The sequence below is a fragment of the Rana temporaria genome, chromosome 3 (genome assembly GCF_905171775.1).
Source record: "Rana temporaria chromosome 3, aRanTem1.1, whole genome shotgun sequence".
NCBI lineage: Eukaryota > Metazoa > Chordata > Amphibia > Anura > Ranidae > Rana > Rana temporaria.
Genome location: NC_053491.1, coordinates 131056055 through 131076090, shown reverse-complemented (window position 1 = coordinate 131076090; position 20036 = coordinate 131056055). Strand labels below are relative to the sequence as shown.

Below are 20036 nucleotides of genomic sequence, written 5' to 3'. Positions count from 1 at the left end.
TGTTACCCTGCATGAAACTACAGAGTTAAGTGCAGTGCTGAAAGTAGGGACTCACTGGTTATAACCAAATGTTTTACGTTTTTAAATTTAAAAGTAAGACGACAACTCTTTTACTTTTAAATGGCATTGTTTTTGTTTTGTTTTTTGAAATTTCTTTCTGTTTACAAATTAGAGTTATATTCCAGTTAACTGACACATACTGACACATACTACTAAATTTGAAGACACGTGGAAACACTGCACACTGGCAATCAACCACTATACAGAAACCACTATACTTCTTCAGCCTAAGCTCCTCCTGACTACAGTCCTCTGACATGTTTTGTCCCACCCATGGGGCTTAATCATAAATTAAGAATTTCCACCTTCTGTCTTCTGATTTGCTCCTGCTAGCCTGGATGAGCTGGTTTGAACGCTTGCCTTTGTTTGTGCTTTTAATTGCAGGAGGGATGCTTTGTAGTGCTTTGAGTGGCGCTCAGTATGGATCACTACTAAATTTGACCTTAAAATCTGGGCTTCAATGTCCTCTAGTTTTGAATAGGTTTACAATGACTGCTATTAATCATATTTGTTGTGAATTTAAATAGAAGTATGGCCAAAGCTCTTAACTGTCAGCTGACATCACCGAGCCGCTCCAGTCTCTAAATGTATCCTGACAATAATGTCAAGATCAACACAGCTGCCTGGTCGGCAGGTGGCTCAACCTCTCAACATGCCACTGAGAGCCTGAGCCAGACACTCCCACCCTTTCTCCTGCCCGATGCTCCAATGAGCGCTGGAGAGGCCGAGCAGAGAGCAGTGACAACAGTCATTGTTCTGTACTCAGAGTGGACTTGAGAACTGAACGATCAGTGATCACATGATCACTCAGTTCTTGGGCTTAGAAATTTCAGCATATACATACTGTGGGCCAGATCCACAAAAGGGATACGATGGCGTATCTGCTGATACGCGTCGTATCCCTGTTTCTATCTATGCGACTGATCCACATAATCAGTTACGCATAGATAGGCAGAAGATCCGACAGGTGTAATAGTTTTACACTGTTGGATCTTAGGATGCAGTACACAGCCGAAAATTTCTAGGTAAGTGCTTTGTGGATCGGGCACTTAGGTAGAAATTTTGCGGCGGTGTAACTTAAATAGGAAGATTTAAGTTAAGCCCGCTGGCTGTGGATCTGGCCCTGTATTTCTAGCTGATTCAAGATGCTTGCATAGTCCCACTTCCAAATGATCATAGTGGTACTCTCAAGAGTTGGCACTTTGGATGCATTTTGATTGTAATGACAATCTTTTTTTTCTTACTGGTCTTTCTTACTGGTCTTTCAGCACTTATTTGGTTCTGGTTCAGCTTTCACTGAATATGGAACTAATACAATTGTTGCAATATATACAGACTGCATGAGATACAATGTACCTATAAGTTGCACATGAGATCTATTTCTATTTTGAGGCACGGGTACTATTTATACATGGCTGAACATATAAGCTGATTGCACAGCTTGCACAGCTTGCACCTTGCACAGCTGAACCAGTTTTAGTCAATTAACCCCACTAACTTCAGCTTTGGCAATAAAACCTGGAAGCTAATTGGTTTCTATGCAGAGCTGCATTAGATTTTTAGTAAATCACCCCCAGGTTTATTACTAAAATTATAGGTATCTAAAAAAATCAACAAATAAAAAAACACACAATATTCACTGTTTAGCACCAATTTAATAATCCAATTAGAAGAAAATAGGAAAAAGTGATACAGACTGGCCTTGAACGTTTTCATCATCCTACTGTACTAAAGTTTAGCTATCTGGTCAGATTACACATTTTGTTGATTTTACACATGCTAAGCAGAGAGCAAAGTTAAACATGGCATATTTATATAAATATTAATATACAATTAGTATTTATTTGGTGAATTTAATAGACTGAAAAAAGAAAACATATAGTGTGGCATCCTTCCAGCTAATTCAGTAGTGTTACTTTTTGTAGTCAAGTCTAAGAATTGAATTGATTCTAATTGGTGTAAAACAAATGTCACCTTTATTAAGTGCTAAATATGTTCTTAAATTAAAGTGTATGTGTAAGAACTATTTTTTTTTGTTTTGTTTTGGATAGGTTAGAGAAGGGCTAAAACCTCTATCAGGTTGTTTTTTGCATTTTCTGCAGAGGACCCCATTAGATGATCCCGTTAGGGATTAACGACTATTATTAATCATTATTATTATTATTGATCATTAATGACCCCATTAGATTTACCTCCTCCTCTTGTTCTGGCGAAAACAATAGAATGTTTAGATTTCCCATCATGTTCTATTGCCGAGAGCTGGGCCAGCACAGATGGTAATTAAACACTCCTAGTGGACAAAACACTCTAGGAAGCTCAGAGTCACATTGCAAGTAGACAAAACATTGCATTTTAAATATCTTACTTTCATGTGCTTCTACCTGCAATTTTTTATGTTGGTTCCGTGGTCTCATTAAAAAAAATATCATGACAGAAACAAATATGTAGGTTGCTCTTCTGAACATACTAGTTTCCTGCCATGCTGAGCCACTTGTTTCAGTACAGAACACCCCAAGATGCCTCATTTACTGGTTATGGGACTAATGTTCCACTTATTACAAAACTGGAAAGAATCATATGGCTATAGCTAGCAAACCATTTACAGGCATACCCAACTTTTAAGTACACAATGGGGTTTATTTACTAAAGCTGGAAAGCCCAAAATCAGGCTCAGCTTGTTCAATTAAGCCTGGTAAAAAAACCTGGAAGCTCATTGGTTTCTGTTCAGAACTGAGCCTGATTTTGCGCTTTCCAGCTTTAGTAAATAAACCACATTGTGTACTTAAAAGTGGGGTATGCCTGTAATTCAGTACCTAAGAAGTAGGACAAGAGGGGTCTGCAGATACTTTATAAGGCACCAACAAACACCAATAGGACCGTGGCTGTTACACAAAGTGCCCTGAATGCTTGCAACATATATACGTAATATGAAATGGATTTTTTGTTCTCAACGTATTTGAAATTGCACTTAAAAAAAAATGCCTCTGTGTGCTTTTATGATCTTTTTCATTCATTATGAAATTGATCATTTTAGTTACCAAGTCCAGGCTGGGAGATGTGACTTTTGCCACCAGGGTAAAATAGTAGATGACAGCTTCATAGATGTGTAAATTTGATGTGCTTTTAACACATTTGTGTGCTTAGGAGCTGTCATTATCACATAGATAATTCATTTTACACGTTTTTGTACCGAGCAATAAATTCACTCCTACAGATGTTTTCTATTTTCATATTTCTATAAACATTGACATATCCAACTCCCTCCTTTTTTTAAATGTCATACATTTTAGAAGATAAAATGTCCCCATTTTAGCTCAAACTTTAGGTGTACTGTCACATGTCTTCATAGCTATAATGTATGTTCTTTATTATAATGGTTTACATACATCATGATGTTCCATTTCTTTAAAGAAAAAAAAAATCTGCAGAGGCACACGTTATAAATCTTCTTTCTTAATACTTCCCATAGTCTGTTCTGTTACTTTCATATAATAGGATTATTACGTTGTGCAGACTGTCTAAATATAACTTTGCTGTTGAACAAGCCGTGGAGGTAGACCAAATGTACTCAATAATTGGAAATTAGTGACAGGACTGGTCAGATACACCCCTTTGTTCCTCTACAATACAAGTCTGTGTGAAGACTTGTGAAAAAGGTTGTGAATGTTTTTTCAGCGTAGATCAAAGTACACAATTAAAAGAGGCAAGCATTTTAGGCCTCCTATATATTTATATTGTGACTCCTATGGTTGTGTTTAATGCTCTCCTTTCTGCATAATAACAGGCCTAAAACAGGGATTAGCTAATTTATGGCACTTTGATTTGGTGATCCATCAGTGGTGGTGCGTCCATAGAGGGTGCAGGAGCGACACCCCCTCTCGCTCCGGCACCGCCACTGAAATACAATACATAGATTAATGCATTGCATGAATATATGTATTGTCGCTGCCGCCCACTATTCAGATGGCTGGCCCCCTGGTGAGCGCCGGCCATCTGAATAACGGCAGCTGGGTGGCTTTGGAAGTGTCTATCAGAGCCAGCGATTCTGATAGGTTTTCCAATTACAGCCCTCGGGCTGTAATCGGCTTCCAAATAGTTAGCCAGGGGACGCACAGGGGGTGCGTTCCCTGGCTAACACTGACAGGCGTCTCAGCCAATCAGGTTCATCGGTTCTGGTACCGGTAACCTGATTAGCTGAATCATCATCGAGGGCGGGAGAAGACATCAAGGGACCGTGGAAGGAGGATGGCTGACCCCAGAAAGGTAAGTGCCGGGCGAGGGGGGGGGGGTCTGTCTGGCAGCATTTTACAGGGCACAGTGGGGACAATTGATGTGGGCACAGTGGGGACAATTGATGTGGGCACAGTGGGAACAATTGATGTGGGCACAGTGGATATAATTGATGTGGGCACAGTGGCTACAATTGATGTGGGCACAGTGGCTATAATTGATGTGGGCACAGTGGCGAAAATTGATGTGGGCACATTGGCAAAAATTGATGTGGGCACAGTGGTAACAATTGATGGCATGACACAGTGGCTGTGTTTGGCATGGCACAGTGGTGACAATTGATGGGCACAGTGGCCAAAATTGATGGCACAGTGGCTGCGTTTGATGGCATGGCTAAGTGGCTGCGTTTGATGGCACAGTGACTGTGTTTGGCATGGCACAGTGGTGACAATTGATGGCACAGTGGCGACAATTGATAGCACAGTGGCGACAATTGATGGCATGGCACAGTGGCTGCATTTGATGGGCATGGTGGCTGAATTTGATGGGCACGGTGGCTGCATTTAATGGGCACAGTGGCTGCCTTTGATGGGCACAGTGAGGCTGCAATTGTCTTTTTTTTGTTTGTTTGCGCCCCCCCAAAAATTTTGAGCACCAGCCGCCACTGTGATCCATACACATTTACTTAGCCAATCTAGCAGGTTATTGTTTGAATGCAACGTGATGAAACATGGACGATGCTGGGAATCACAATCAAGCTGTTTAATAAACCATGGGGTTGATTTACAGCAAATAGGCTATTCACATTGCAAGGGAATTTTAATGTTCTAACATTTTTGAATGTATTCACATAAGCACCAAAATCGGGAAGAAAAAAAAATAACTGATATTCTTTATGAAATAAAAAGGGAAACCAAATCTCTCAAACTGCATCAATAGCCACTAGAGGTCACCTTGTTGCATGCTTGGAATCCTCAGCTAACTTGCAAATTCACTGGCCATAAATGAGCAGCGGTCAGGCAAAAACATACATTCATTAGATGTTAATCACGGATTTGAACTTTGTGGATAAATACTTTCTACATTGCTCCAGAAACAGTGATTTTAGTCCAGCTCAGCAAATCAGATATTAACTCCTAAAAGTATTCTTTAAATAAAGAAATTGGGCATGACTGAGAATTACAATCTGGTCATTTCGCTGTCTCTGTGAATCTGGTCTTGTTTGCAAAGCAAACGAACAACAGACATTGAGTGTATTAACACTCCGTGAGAACGCAGTTGTTTTTTAATACTTTTTTACTTGTAGTAATATTTAGAGGAATCTTTGCTTTAAGCAACAGCAGCTACTATTAATTCACATTTGACTCTATGCTCTACACTGTCATAAAAAATAATAATAATAATAAAAAATACAGCATTATTTATTTTTTATGACAATGAAGGAGTTAAAGGGAGGAATCTGGAAGAGTTGTATATTTAGAGCTATTTGGCATTTTGGACTGCTGGTAAGTTCCACCGGGTACATGACTATATACAGAAACCTTTAGGTGTCTACTTTACATACCTGCTTGCAGTTTACAACATGTAAGGTTAAGTCAGGTTCAAGTCAATGAGACTCCTTAAAGCGGTGTTCCAGTCATTTTTAGGTTTATTAGAAGTCAGCAGCTACAAAAAGTGTAGCTGCTGACTTTTAACCACTTCAGCCCTGGAAGATTTAGCTGCTCAATGACCATGCCATTTTTTGCGATATGGCACTGCGTCGCTTTAACTGACAATTGCGTGGTCGTGCGGCACTGTACCCAAACAAAATTCACATCCTTTTTTCTCACAAATAGAGCTTTCTTTTGGTGGTATTTTATCCCCTCTGCGGGTTTTTATTTTTTGCGCTATAAACAAAAAATGAGCGACAATTTTGAAAAAAACACAATATTTTGTACTTTTTGCTATAATAAATATCCCCATTTTTTTTAAATAAGCTAATTTTTTTCCTCAGTTAAGGCCGATATGTATTCTTCTACAATTTTTTTGTTAAAAAAATTGCAATAAGCGTATATTGATTGGTTTGAGCAAAAGTTACAGAGTCTACAAAATAGGGGATAGATTTATGAAATTTTTATTATTATTATTATTATTATTAATATATATTTTTTTACTAGTAATAGCGGCCATCTGCTGATTTTTATCAGGACTGCGACATATGGTAGACAGATCGGACACTTTTGACACATTTTTGGAACCATTGACAATTATACAGTGATCAGTGATATAAAAATGCACTAATTCCTGTGTAAATGTCACTGGCAGGGAAGGGGTTAACCCTAGGGGGTGAGGTTCCATTGTGTGTCTTCTAACTGTAAGGCCCTGTACACACGATCAGTCCAAACTGATGAAAACGGACTGAAGTTCAGTTTCATCGGTTAACCGATGAAGCTGATTGATGGTCTGATGTGCCTACACACCATCAGTTCAAAAACCGATCGAGTCCAACGCGGTGACGTAAAACACAACGACGTGCAGAGAAAAATTAAGTTCAATGCTTCCAAGCATGTGTCGACTTGATTCTGAGCATGCCCGGGTTTGGAACCGATGCTTTTGCGTACTAACCATCAGTTTTGACCAATCGGTCAGGCGTCCATCGGTCCAATTTTATAGCAAGTTCTCTGTTTTTGGACCGAAGGACAACAGACCGATGGGGCCTACACACGGTCGGTTTGGACCGATTAAACTGAACATCAGTCTGTTTTCATCAGTTTGGACTGGTCGTGTGTACAGGGCCTAAGAGGATGGGACTGACTGGAGGAAATGACAGATCGTGGTTCCTAGCTAGAAGGAACACACAATCTGCCTCTCCTCTCACAGAACAGGGATGTGTGTGTTTACACACACACGTCCCTGTTTTGGCTCTCGTGCCCGCGATTTGCGCATGGCTGACGGTCATCGTGGCCACGAGCATTGGCAGCCCCGTAGTGCAGCGGCCTGCTATCCCGCTTAAAGGAGCCAACATACAGCTATGACGGCTTGTGGGATCGTGCCGACCTGCCACAGTAGAATGACGTTGGCTGATCGGCAAGTGGTTAATAAACAGACACTCACCTGTCCCATGGTCCAGCGCTGTGGCCGCCTAAAGCCTCACTCCTCTCCTCTCCTGACGTGTCCCAGAAGATTGCAGGAAGGGGTTCGTGGAGGATTTGCCGAGGTTGTGGCGAGAGCAGAAGTGGGAGCTGGGTACATGTCAAAACTGGGTACCCGCTCCCCCCAAAAATGACATGCCAAATGTAGCATGTAAGGGGGTGAGGTGTGCTTAAAGCGGAAGTTCCACTTTTAGATGAAACTCAGCTTTAAATGTTGGCAAATCATGCAGAAATAAAGAAACTTCAAACTGCAGCAACTTTTCCTAATTTTGAATAGCAGCAGGGGTCACCTCTGACATGTTTCCTTGAAAGTTATTTTCTCAAACAGCACAACTACACATCAGCATCCAGTGTTTGCAAAAGGCTTTATTGACCTAGATGATCAGGACAAGCTTTTTGGAGAACACTGAATGCCGGTGTGCATTTGCACTGTTTGTTGAAAGAGCTTTTCAGTCTCAAGTCAACTATAGTTCGTTTAACCACTTCCCCTTCATATGACGTCCTGGACTTTGGGGGGGGGTATCTGAATAATGCCTGCAGCTACTGGCATCATTCAGATATCCTTCTCTTCTGCATGCGATTCTGTGCACCATAAGAACGATCGAAGCGGCAGTTCCATAAAGAGGACCTATCGCTAACAATTCCTATTACAAGGGATGTTTACATTCCTTGTAATAGGAATAAAAGTGATACACAAATGTAAAATAAAGTGTAAAAAAAAAAAAAGTAAAATCAAAAATTAAAAATAAAAATAAAATAAAACGCCCCTGTCCCCTGTAGCTCGTGCTCAGAAGCGAACACACATGTAAGTCCCGCTCACATTTGTAAACGATGTTCAAACCACACATGTGATGTATCGCCATGTGCATTAGAGCGCATGCAACAATTATAGCACTAGACCTCCTCTGTAACTCTAAACTGGTAACCTGTAAAAAAAATTAAAGCGTCGCATATGGAGATTTTTGGTACAATAGTTTTTATTGTGAAAGAGAAAAATAACAAAGAAAGCACATAGTAAACACAAATAATCACATATAAAGAGCATCAAATGAGACAAAATACACAGTGATCTCACATGAAAAAAGAAGGAAAGAAATGAAAGAATAAAAAAAACAATCTAGGAGAGATAAACTCCAATCAATCCAGATCGCAAGTACTTATAAAGCAATGAGATAAACTAATATCCTCCACCACAAGGCAGAGAGTCAAGATAAAAAGGGACCACCGAGCGAGGGGGACCACCCCCAGAGATTTTTAAGTACCGAAGTTTGGCGCCATTCCATGAGTGTGCGCAACATTAAAGCGTGACATGTTAGGTATCTATTTACTCGGCGTAACATCATCTTTCACAGTATACAAAAACATTTTATCTAAAATTACCGTTTTGTTATTTTTTTATTTATGAAACCGTTTCTTTCCCCAAAAATGGCGTTTGAAAAATGATTGCGCACATACCGTGCAAGATAAAAAGTTGCAATGACCACCACTTTATTCCCTAGGGTGTCTGCTAAAATATATACATATATATATATATATATATATATATATATATATATATATAATGTTTGGGGGTTCTAAGTATTTTTTTTGCAAAAAAAATATGATTTTTACATTAAGGAGCGAAGTGCCAGAATTGGCCCGGTAGGGAAGTGGTTAAATAAAAATTGTGGTGTCTCATGGGTGACACTGGAGTTCAATATTGCACATTTCTGGTTTTGAACAGCATAGTTATAATTCCCCTTTCCAGTCCTTTGCTAAAGAATAATTATTTACTAGTGATAACCTATACCTCTGTTAAATATTTAGATATTGAATAAAAATAAACAATTACAACCACATACTGATCTATATTGTAAGGTAATTCAACAAAATTATGTATGCCAATTACACTTTCAGATTTATGCTGTGAAATTTGAACATAGATGACTAAACCAGATATTTCAAAAATGACATTTGATATTTGGATGGCATCCTAGGTAAAGTGACTTACAAAAATAAAGGAAATTTAAAAAACTGACAAAATTTCCCCTTTATGGTTTAACACAGACTTCTGTGTTTCAACTGCCAAATGCAACTTTCCTCAATTTAAGCTCGGACATATAGGCTGCCAATTCCTAAATGTTCTGTGTATTAATAAGGTACTATGAATGAAAAGCAATACCAAGGAATATAGTGCTTGCTTTAGTTTATTTTTTATAGAAATCTCAGTAAAACATTTTCTCATTTTATTTTCATGGTCAGCAATGTCAAATTGCTGAAATATACATTTTTTATCCCGGAAAAAAGATGACAAGTTTTTCTTTTATGCAGAGTTTGCATTTTTGTGTCCGTTTTGAACTCAGTTGTTTAAATTGTATCAGACATCATTTTTTTAACCTTTGCTGTAGAGTAAGATAATTTAGACATTTTAAATATATTATGTGTAGGAAGAAGTAAGACAAAAAAGACCAGTGATATAAATGGACATTACGGTACTTTAAGTTATAGTCACAGGAAAAGGCAATCTTTTTTTGGGTATAGTAATGGAACATCTTAGTAGGTCAGCTAAGGTTGTCTGATGATTGCAAATGTATCTCTGTTCTGGTATATTAATCTGCAGAGTGACCAATTGCCATTTTTCTTTTTGACAATCTAAAATGTTAAATAACAGTCAATATCTTTTGAACTACAGAGATTGGACACTAAATGAATTAAGGAGGTTTAAAGCCATATTCTAGCTACAAGTTTTTATTTTTTATTTGGATAGAGTGTGGGGAGGTTAAGTCAGTTTCAGGACAATCCATCATGATTTGTCGCTATTTACTTTTATATTGACTCAGTTTATTAACAAATTCTTAGTCACAATGTTAACATTAGCTGTTTTAAAAGAGGAGCCCTTCTTCGAGGCACCCCTCATGAAGCATGTATCTGGTTTCATGTTATGATAGAAACATAGCAGAGGACCCAAATATTTGTGGCCAGACAGACTGGAAAAAAAATATCAAAATGGTGGCTGAGTGGATCCAAACCTGAAGAATTCTTACCATTAAATCAGTGGAAGCAGGTTATTCAATATTTGCTCATCTTACATTTTAGGGCGACACTTCTCAAATTTTCATATAAGTTAAACTAGGTCAAGTAGATGAGTGATATTAACATAGTTTCAGTGGAATGCAAAACAGCTGAATGAAGTTACCTTACAAAGAAGAAAAAAAAAGATACATACCGTACCGGGACGAGGATAAGGAATCCTTCCATCATACTGTACCCATTTGTGATCAGGACTTTCTTTATGGGCATAGGGTCCATTGAAAACTCCCCTGATATCTGCCATGCTATATACACATACAGCAGATGCTTTAAATATAGAGCTAAAAGGGAAATGGAAAAGATATTCCAGATGTTAAGACCAATAAAAGTAAAATAATAGCTCTAACCACTGGTGTTGTATGGTTATGTGGTTAATATAAACTTTCCTAACAAAAGACAAAATGATCATGATATCTTATAAAATGTATCTTCCACAGTATTAGAAAAAATAGGAAGCAAAGGTTTGTTCAGTATTGTATAGTTAGCCCAGTCATATAGCTCACTAAAATAACATAATGGAATAACAAAGTCACTTGGTTTATGCTTGGTTTAAACTGAAGAAGACATATGGAAGAAAAGTTTCCAGACACATTTTTTATCTACCTTAATTAGTCAAGTGACTTACATATATATTGACTGTAGAAAAGATTTTGGCCTACACATGACATAATCTTAATAGGTTATAAACATAATTATATACATAATCACAAAAGCATAACTACTGTAACATTTTGAAAAAGACAGCTAAGCTGTCCAAAAAATTTCCATTTGTGTTTGAGCTGTGATGGACTGCCTCGATAGGGGCATTCTTAATGAAATGAAATAAACTAAAATGATATATGAAGGCCAAGGGATTTCTCCAGTAAGATAAACTTGTACACACGATCTGGCTTTTGACCAGCCAAATCACATCAGAATTCCAATGGAATTTCATCGGAGTAAAATAGAACATGTCCTATATCTAAACTCTGATGGAATTCATCGGAATATCCGATGAAAAAACTCAGATGGGGCTACACATGATCGGAATATTCTATGGAAAAAGTCAGACAGACTTTTTTCTTTTTTCAAAATTCTTTATTTATACACAACAATGAGCGTCACCGCCCGGATCACAGTTAGAGTGCAAAACATTGTGCCAATTCTATGTACATAAATAAACTACACACCAATCACACATATCATGCCAGTAAATTTGTGCTGTCGAGGATCCGCGGATCCGCCCACATTTTCCCATTTTCCGAGAGGTGTCAGGAGCAAAGAAAGGAATGTTAGCAGACAATAGCGGCTCCCAGGCCGTGGTCTGGGGAGCCAAGAGAAATGGACCCCCCGTGGGCTGGCAGCCCATTTGGGGGGCCCAGAAAGGAGGAAGGGGGGAAGAAGGAAGAAAAAAGAGAAAAGGAAAGGAAAATAAAAATAAAATAAAAAAAGGATGAAGGGGGGGGAAGTGGGGTAACCCGCGAGCATGGGTCCACTCGTTTTAAGCGATCTCAGTCTTATTTAACTTGGTACGGTCTGTCTATCACTGTGTCGACAAGGGAATCAGTCCATCTTTCGTTTCTAGGTCTGGTCTCTAAGGCTCTGTCCCTCATCTGAATAAATGTAGATATTCCACAGCTGCCATGTAGCCTTGTAGGCTTCCTGTCTGTCCTGGCTTGAGAGGATCAAATCCTCCATCCTGCTAATGTCGTCCACTTTCCGCAACAGACAGACTTTTTTCATTGGATATTCCGACCGTGTGTACAAGGCATTATAGACATTATGTATTCAGAGCTAATGAAATAACTGACATCAATAAAGACTAACAAGTGTTGCAATCCCTCTCCACTTTATCCCAAAAAAATAGGGCTTTAGGTATACTGTAATGTATGGATTGCATTATGATAAAAATGTCTTGGCTTTATGACTAGTGTTGCTCACGAATATTCGTATTGCGAATATTCGGCTTGAATATGGCATATTCGAGTATTCGCGATATATTTAGAATTTCGCGGTGAATATTCGCAATTCCGAATATTCGCATTTTTTCAATTTTATTTTTAAAACAGATCACATTCTATCGACGTCTAAAAGCATTGCTGGTATGATTAGAGACCCTGGGCCGAGTAGCTAAGCTGAGGCGATCCTTTTATGTTGCCGAATATAAAAAAAAAAAAAAAATTGCGAATTTTCGCTAATGCGAATGCGAAAATGATTGCGAATTTTCGATAACTGTGGTAGGAGAACTCTGATTGTCTCTGATGCAAAAATGAATATTTGTATGTTTGATATTATTTTTTTTTGTAAGAAGGAAAAAATTGCGCATACCTTAAAAAAAGGGGAGAATACAGCAGCAACTCAAAAATGTTATACAACATAAATTAATACAAGACAGAAAATGGAGTCGCTCTACAAGAATAAAAAATATGTCTAGTGACAAGACATGTGGGCAAATTATAAAATAAGCAAGCGCAAATAACTTGTGAAATACACAGTGAAACAAATATATAAAGAAATATAGTCCCAATAATAGAAAAATAATCTTTCATAAAAATGTCTTTGATATGTGAAGTGCAAAAAAGTCCAAAGCATGCAGCATGAACGTGTTCAATCTTCAAGGTGTTTGATTGACAAACGGCTGTGACAGATGGATAGAGTAAAGAATCACCACCAATGCAAAACACTTTTTATTTTCTATTGTAAAATATCACGAATATTCTGAGCCAATCAGAGTGCTCCTTCCGCATTTGCCGAATATTCGCAATTATTTTGTATTGTAAAATATCAAGAATATTCTGAGCCAATCAGAGTGCTCCTTCCGCATTTGCCGAATATTCGCAATTATTTTGTATTGTAAAATATCAAGAATATTCTGAGCCAATCAGAGTGCTCCTTCCGCATTTGCCGAATATTCGCAATTATTTTGTATTGTAAAATATCACGAATATTCTGAGCCAATCAGAGTGCTCCTTCCGCATTTGCCGAATATTCGCAATTATTTTGTATTGTAAAATATCACGAATATTCTGAGCCAATCAGAGTGCTCCTAGCGCTGTTGTCAAAATTTCGCCATCAATATCGCATTCGCATTTTGCGAAATTTCGATAAAATATCACGAATATTCTGAGCCAATCAGACTGCTTCTACCGCAGTTATCGAAAATTCGCAATTATTTTCGCATTCGCAATAGCGAAAATTCGCAATCATTTCATTTCGATAAAATATCACGAATATTCGAATTTAGCGAATATATCTCGAATATTCGACTATATATTCGAGATATATCGCGAAATCGAATATGGCATATTCTGCTCAACACTATTTATGACCAAATTAAGGTGTCGTTCCCATCTAGGCTTTTCTTGCGATCCCTGACACTTCCAATGGCTCCCCAGTCCTGGCACAATTTTGCTGCGATCGCCCAATGAATCACAGTAAAATCACCCAACCTAAATCGGAAACAATTCTGGAACTTCTTTTGGGCGACAGGCATACCGGGATTCTGTTTGTGCGACTTTACCGCAATTCGTTGGGAAAAAATCGTGAAAAAACATACCATGATTGGGATGCCATTGGGAGTGAAGGGATCACAAGAACATCCTGCGATTTGTGGTAATTTGGGATCGCATACAGAATCGCGACAATTTCCTATTTGTCTTGGATTTTATGTTAAATTATTTATTTGGAACAAGCATGCATTAGAATGTTGGAGTGAAATAAGGACCATCATACGTGTTCCAACTAAAAAGGACACCTTCAAATCAGCATAACACCTAGGGAACTAGTATTTTCAGCATAAATCCAGCAATAACAGTCTCTATGCTGCGTTTTTTTACTGGTTTACTTTAATGAACAAATAATATAATATAATTAACACAGAGTAGGTAAGTAAAAGAAAAATCTATGAATGTTAAAACAAAGGTGTCAGTAAAAAAGTAACATTAACTTTCTTTCTCAGTGCCCATTTGAAAAAAAAAATGGGACAATAGTTGTGTATAGAACAAAGATGACTTTTACTATGGATTATTATACCCCATGAGATAATTAATAGCAGAATTTAAAAATGACAATGGTTTTACTTGCAAATGTTGGAACCCAGACTAGAGTAAAGCCGGCCGGCCGGCCATACATGGATCGAATGGGGGAATCAAGCAATTTAATTTCCTTCCACTTATGGTGGAAGGAAATATATTCAAATCATCTATGGGCTGCCTTAGGATAAAATGGAAATATTTTGATCAAGGGAAATGTTCTGTCTGTCATTGTGGTGTCAGAAAGGTATATCCACCCCCCAAGGCCTCTTTGGGAGTGATTACATCTGAAGGACTTGTATCTTTTTTACAACCAGATAACTACACCTAAAACCAGTTAGCAATGTGATTAAAATAACCAAAGACCATTCTAATAACAATAAATTATTAGAGCTTTGTACAATTTCAAATATATAATAAATGTAATCCAACAGCAAGTTACATATTGCACATACAGTGTGGCACAATGCTGATACATGCATCAATCAGATTGTGAGCAGTGGGTAATATAGGTTCTACTAATCAGCTTTATTTTATCTACAACTAAACCTGAAATGCAATTATTCAATTATTCAAGTCAATACCTTGTTGTAGTAAAAATTCCATACACAACTGGGTTCCTTTCATCTTTAGTTGGCAGCACAAATATATCCTCTGTAAAATATAAAATTTGAATTGAGTGATATTAGTTTTAAGGCATTAACAGTATATATATACATATATCCTACTATTTAGGCAAACTCCATGCAGGTAGTGTCGTGGTTGGTGTTATAATTAAGCCATTATGATTATACTATTAACTAGAAGATTTTAGCATACACATAAATAGTGTGTTTATTGTGTGTGTGTGATTTTTTTACTTGTTTAGTAAACAATGTAATAATAAAATCCTGAAATATAAACTCCTTTACTGACTATATTACTGTAGATGCGTACATACAAAATCAACTGTTTCTAAACAGAAGTGAATAATGGCATCTGTCATACATTATACTTTGTAGACCAGCAAAGGTTTAATCCACAGCTTAAATTGAAGTAAGTATCTGCATTATTTTTTTTATTATTTAAAGTTTATTTTATTAAGTTATAAAAAGCTATTTCCACCGTACAAAATGCATATACATACAAAACAATTATTTGTATAACATCCATAATAATTCAGATAGGGGCTGTGGATTATCTGTCACTGTGGATATTTATACGGACAACTTAATTGTTGTATTTTTAAATTTTTTATAATCGCCAGTCACAGTATTCGCTACTTAATATCAAGGTCATTTGTGGGGTTTTTTACTCCCTCTTTATATTTATATATTTTTCTCTCATATGGACTGATATATTTGGATTTATTCTTTCATTGATGATTATTTCTAAACTTTTTTTGGGTGGTAATTCAGTGAAGTTTATTGGCACTGATATGCCTTTTGCACCTTTTTGAGTTTATATTCACATTTATAGAGTTATGATATGTTTATTTTTTGGTCATAACTTTTTTTGTTCATTATATATTTCTTTCACATCACCGTTATTACTTTTAAATTTTTTCCTACTGATGTGAGTACATTTATACCAGTACGGTTGGTTATTGTAACACAGATTTATATATTTAGCGCAGCTTTTTCTCTTTGCATAATCTTCTTAAAGCCTAGGCCATCTTATGTAGAGCAACACTTCTTTCTTTTACAGATCCTCATTGAGTTATTTGCCATGAGGTGTCATGTTGAACTTCCAGTGACCAGTATGAGAGATTGAGAGCAATAACACCAAATTTATAACACACCTGCTCCCCATTCACACCTGAGAGCTTGTAAAACTAACAAGTCACATGACACTGGGGAGGGAAAGTGGCTAATTGGGCCCAATTTGGACATTTTTAATTAATGGCTGTGTGTTGAGTTATTTTGAGGGGATAGCAAATTTACACTGTTATACAAGCTGTACACTCACTTTACATTTACATTTTTTTTCTATATTAAATTCCGATCGTCTGTATGCAATTTCTGATGCACAAAAATCCGACCCATGCTCTGAATCAATTTGCATGCAATTTGCATGCTCGGAATCACTGAACTTCATTTTTCTCGGCTTGTCGTAGTGTTGTATGTCACCGCGTTCTTGACGTTCGAAATTTCCGACATCATTTGTTTGACCGTGTGTATGCAAGACAAGTTTGAGCCAAAATTCAGTTGGAAAAAAATACATGGTTTTGTTGTTGGAATTTCCGAACGTGTGTATGCGGCATTAGGCAGTAAAACGAGTCAAGTCCCAAAGTGTGTTTGTAATGCCATCATTCGCATTGGCTGAAATGTTTTGGATGCAGAATGGTAAGAGTGTTGTCAGATGTAAACACATTTTTATCTGTTTGAATATACTGCATGTTGCCATGGCACTTTACTATATCAGCCAGGTGATGTTAGGAGACTCTTTCCTGAAGCAATGAGCTGTATGTTCTTGTCAGAATATAGCAATCACAGCTGGAGATCAACCTGATAAAATCTAACATGCTTTATGTACATTTTCAAAAGATGAGTGATGAGGGAGATTACAAACAACTTACGCAATTCATCAAAGAATGTGTCCCCTCCGTCTGGTCCTGGAATCGAACACACCAAACGTGCTTTTAGAAATGTAGTCCATTTATTTATCAAGCTGCGCTGACCACCAATATCATTCTAGAAGAGATGTAAAAATTGTTGTATAGTGATAAGAATACAGAATCGGTAATACAGTCAAAATTTGTTGATGCATGTTGGAGCTACAAGCAAGGGTTGAAAAAAGGAAAAAACTTTTGTGCCTAAGAAACAATAAATAACGAAATCAGTGATCATCAAAAATAATTGCCAGCAGCAGTGTGAATGTGAGCTGACTGGCGTCACAATGGGTAAGAAATGGATAAACACTGTGCTTAGCTAGTATACAATCGAAACACAATGAACATCATTTGATAAAACAAAACTATTCAAATTTGATCAAAGTAATCCAGTGAATCGTCCCACTTTGTGAAATAAAGTGCTTGTTTGTAGTCAAGTTAAAGGTGCTCCAATATTCAATGTGCAGACAGAAGTGCCCCATGTGGATGTACACTCACCCTTACACTTTGACCATCTATCGCTAGAATAGTCGTTTGCACTTTGTGGGAATATGTAACCCCTGGATGATGTATTCTAAGTTTCCTGATGACGGCCGTTCCTATTGGCTGAAACGCATTGAGGTTTAGTCACGTCATTGCGACCAAACATCCGCCCGGGAATCAAACACAGGGAACCAAGCCTCACCGCCAACAAGCAGCGTTCCAATGGAGACTGAGCCAGATTTACACTATTCTGATTACATATGCTGATCACACCGGGTGCCAGGCATAGGCACCATACAATGTGAGTGTATCATAGATGTACTACTAATTGTTTTTAATAAATTATGGTTTTACACTATGGGAGCCCCCCCTATGTTATTTCTCCCCCTCTCCATGGAGGATTATCCTAAATGCAGCTGACTTAGAATACATCATACAGGGGTTACATATCCCCTGTATGATGGTCAAAGTATAAGGGTGAGTGTACATCCCTGTGGGGCTCTTCTGTCTGCACATTGAATATTGGAGCACCTTTAATTGAATACACACGAGCACTTCATTTCACAAAGTGGGACTATTCACTGGATTACTTTGATCAAATTTGAACTGTTTTTTTTTTTTTTTTTTCACCGAGTGATGAACATCATGTTTGGATTATATACTAGCTAAGCACAGTGTTTAACCATTTCTTACAAGCAAGGATTGTTATGCTTAAATTTATTGACTTTAATTGTCATCATTTGCTGCATTATTATGAATAAATATACTGGGGAGCACATAGGAGGACAGGAAGGCTGCGGCCGATGTAGGGACACCCTCTGACCATGGTGTCAGGGCTCAGCTGCCCTGATTATCATGGTCAGTTTACAGGGAGGAGGGTATAGCCAGGCAGGATCAGCCAGGTATTACAGGTGATACAGGGGGGCCAAATGACACAACGCAAGCACTGTTCTATATAACATGCTTTAAGGAAACAGGATTAAAAAAAAAATTGGGGTTAACAAACGCTTAAATCTTGCATTGGACGGATGATAGCAAAGTGAATTATGATTAACAGGTAGCTACTTTTATTTTTATAGTCATAATATAGATGTGAGACCTAATTGTTCCTATGTTGGAAGTAAGTAACCACAAAATGCATCAGCTTATCATTTTATTACATAATGATCCACATATTTCTAATAAATGTAAATATGAACAATGTTAACAGTGTACTCTCTTTACTTATATTATAAAGCTTTGACATATCTGTAAATACCCCCCGATTTTCCTTTTTTCTCGGTTAATCATTTATTTGTTCTAATAAAATAATTAATAATACAAATCCTTTTTTGAAACAACTTTAACAAAATAATTAATGATACAAATCCTTTTTAAAACAACTTCATGTATGTTGTCATTATATTTGTCACTGAATAGTGTGCAAATACTTTCTAGGCTTCTAAGAATTGTGCACCTGAGAATGCCTCATACCAAACTGCAGCCCCTTAAAACACCTAAGGCAATGTCAGTTGTACAAGCTTATACAAGAAACCTGTCCTTTTCGTTAGTACTAAACATACACCTACATGTACTGGACTGTAATTCTTTGTTCTGTCAGCAATGGGAGTACTACAATGTGACAGATTTATTAAACTCCTGCAATGGGACAGATTTATTCAAACTAAAAAAGAGAAAGGCGTGTGTATTGTTAGCATTCAGTGAACATCCAGCTGTTGTTTTGTTGCATGCGGCTGTGACATACGCAACTATTCCTTTCTTATTTTTATACATTTTCACAATTATAAACAACATACAAATGTTATATGGTAACAGAGACAGAAAGGAAGTCAAATGGTATGCCATATGGACACGTGATGTAAAGCTTCACCAGTTCACCAATTTAGGTACAAGAAAATTAAGCTGAAACTGAGACACATGCTTCACCAATAAAGTCTGGATAGCCAATTCCTCTCCTTTTCCACAACTGGTACCCAAATAAAGACTCAACCATGACTTTATCGGAAAATATGAGGGCTTTATTAAACAATTCAGTTTTTAAAAACACTACTGCAGCCCTCTAATGCCCTGTACACACGATCGGTTCCTCTGATGAAAACGGGCCAATGGATTTTTTCATCAGATATCCGATAAAGCTGACTTTCATCAGTCTTGCCTACACACCATTGGTTAAAAATCCGATCGTGTCCAACGCGGTGACGTAAAACACAACGACTGAGAAAAATGAAGTTCAATGCTTCCGAGCATGCGTCGACTTGATTCTGAGCATGCATGGATTTTTGACCGATGGATTTCCCCACAGACGATCGTTTTTTTCTATCAGTTTTTAAAAAATAAGAAAAATTGAAAACAGGTTCTATTTTTTTTCACCGATGGGGCCCACGCACGATCGGTTTGTCCGATGAAAACGGTCCATCGGTCCGTTTTCATCAGACGAACCGATCGTGTGTACAGGGCATTAGA

The 20036-nt window shown here is 37.5% G+C and overlaps 1 protein-coding gene across 2 annotated transcripts in view; it reads right to left on the bottom strand.

Moving 5' to 3' along the window:
• The window catches only part of SEMA3D (semaphorin 3D), a 252611-nt gene that overhangs the window by 52790 nt on the left and 179785 nt on the right, over positions 1–20036 (bottom strand). For both annotated transcript variants that reach the window (XM_040343436.1, XM_040343437.1), the window contains exons 9-11: positions 17058–17172; positions 15085–15154; positions 10627–10771 (exon numbers count right to left, since the gene is read on the bottom strand). In XM_040343436.1, coding sequence (XP_040199370.1) covers positions 10627–10771; positions 15085–15154; positions 17058–17172 — 330 coding nt within the window. The remainder of the gene's footprint in view (positions 1–10626; positions 10772–15084; positions 15155–17057; positions 17173–20036) is intronic.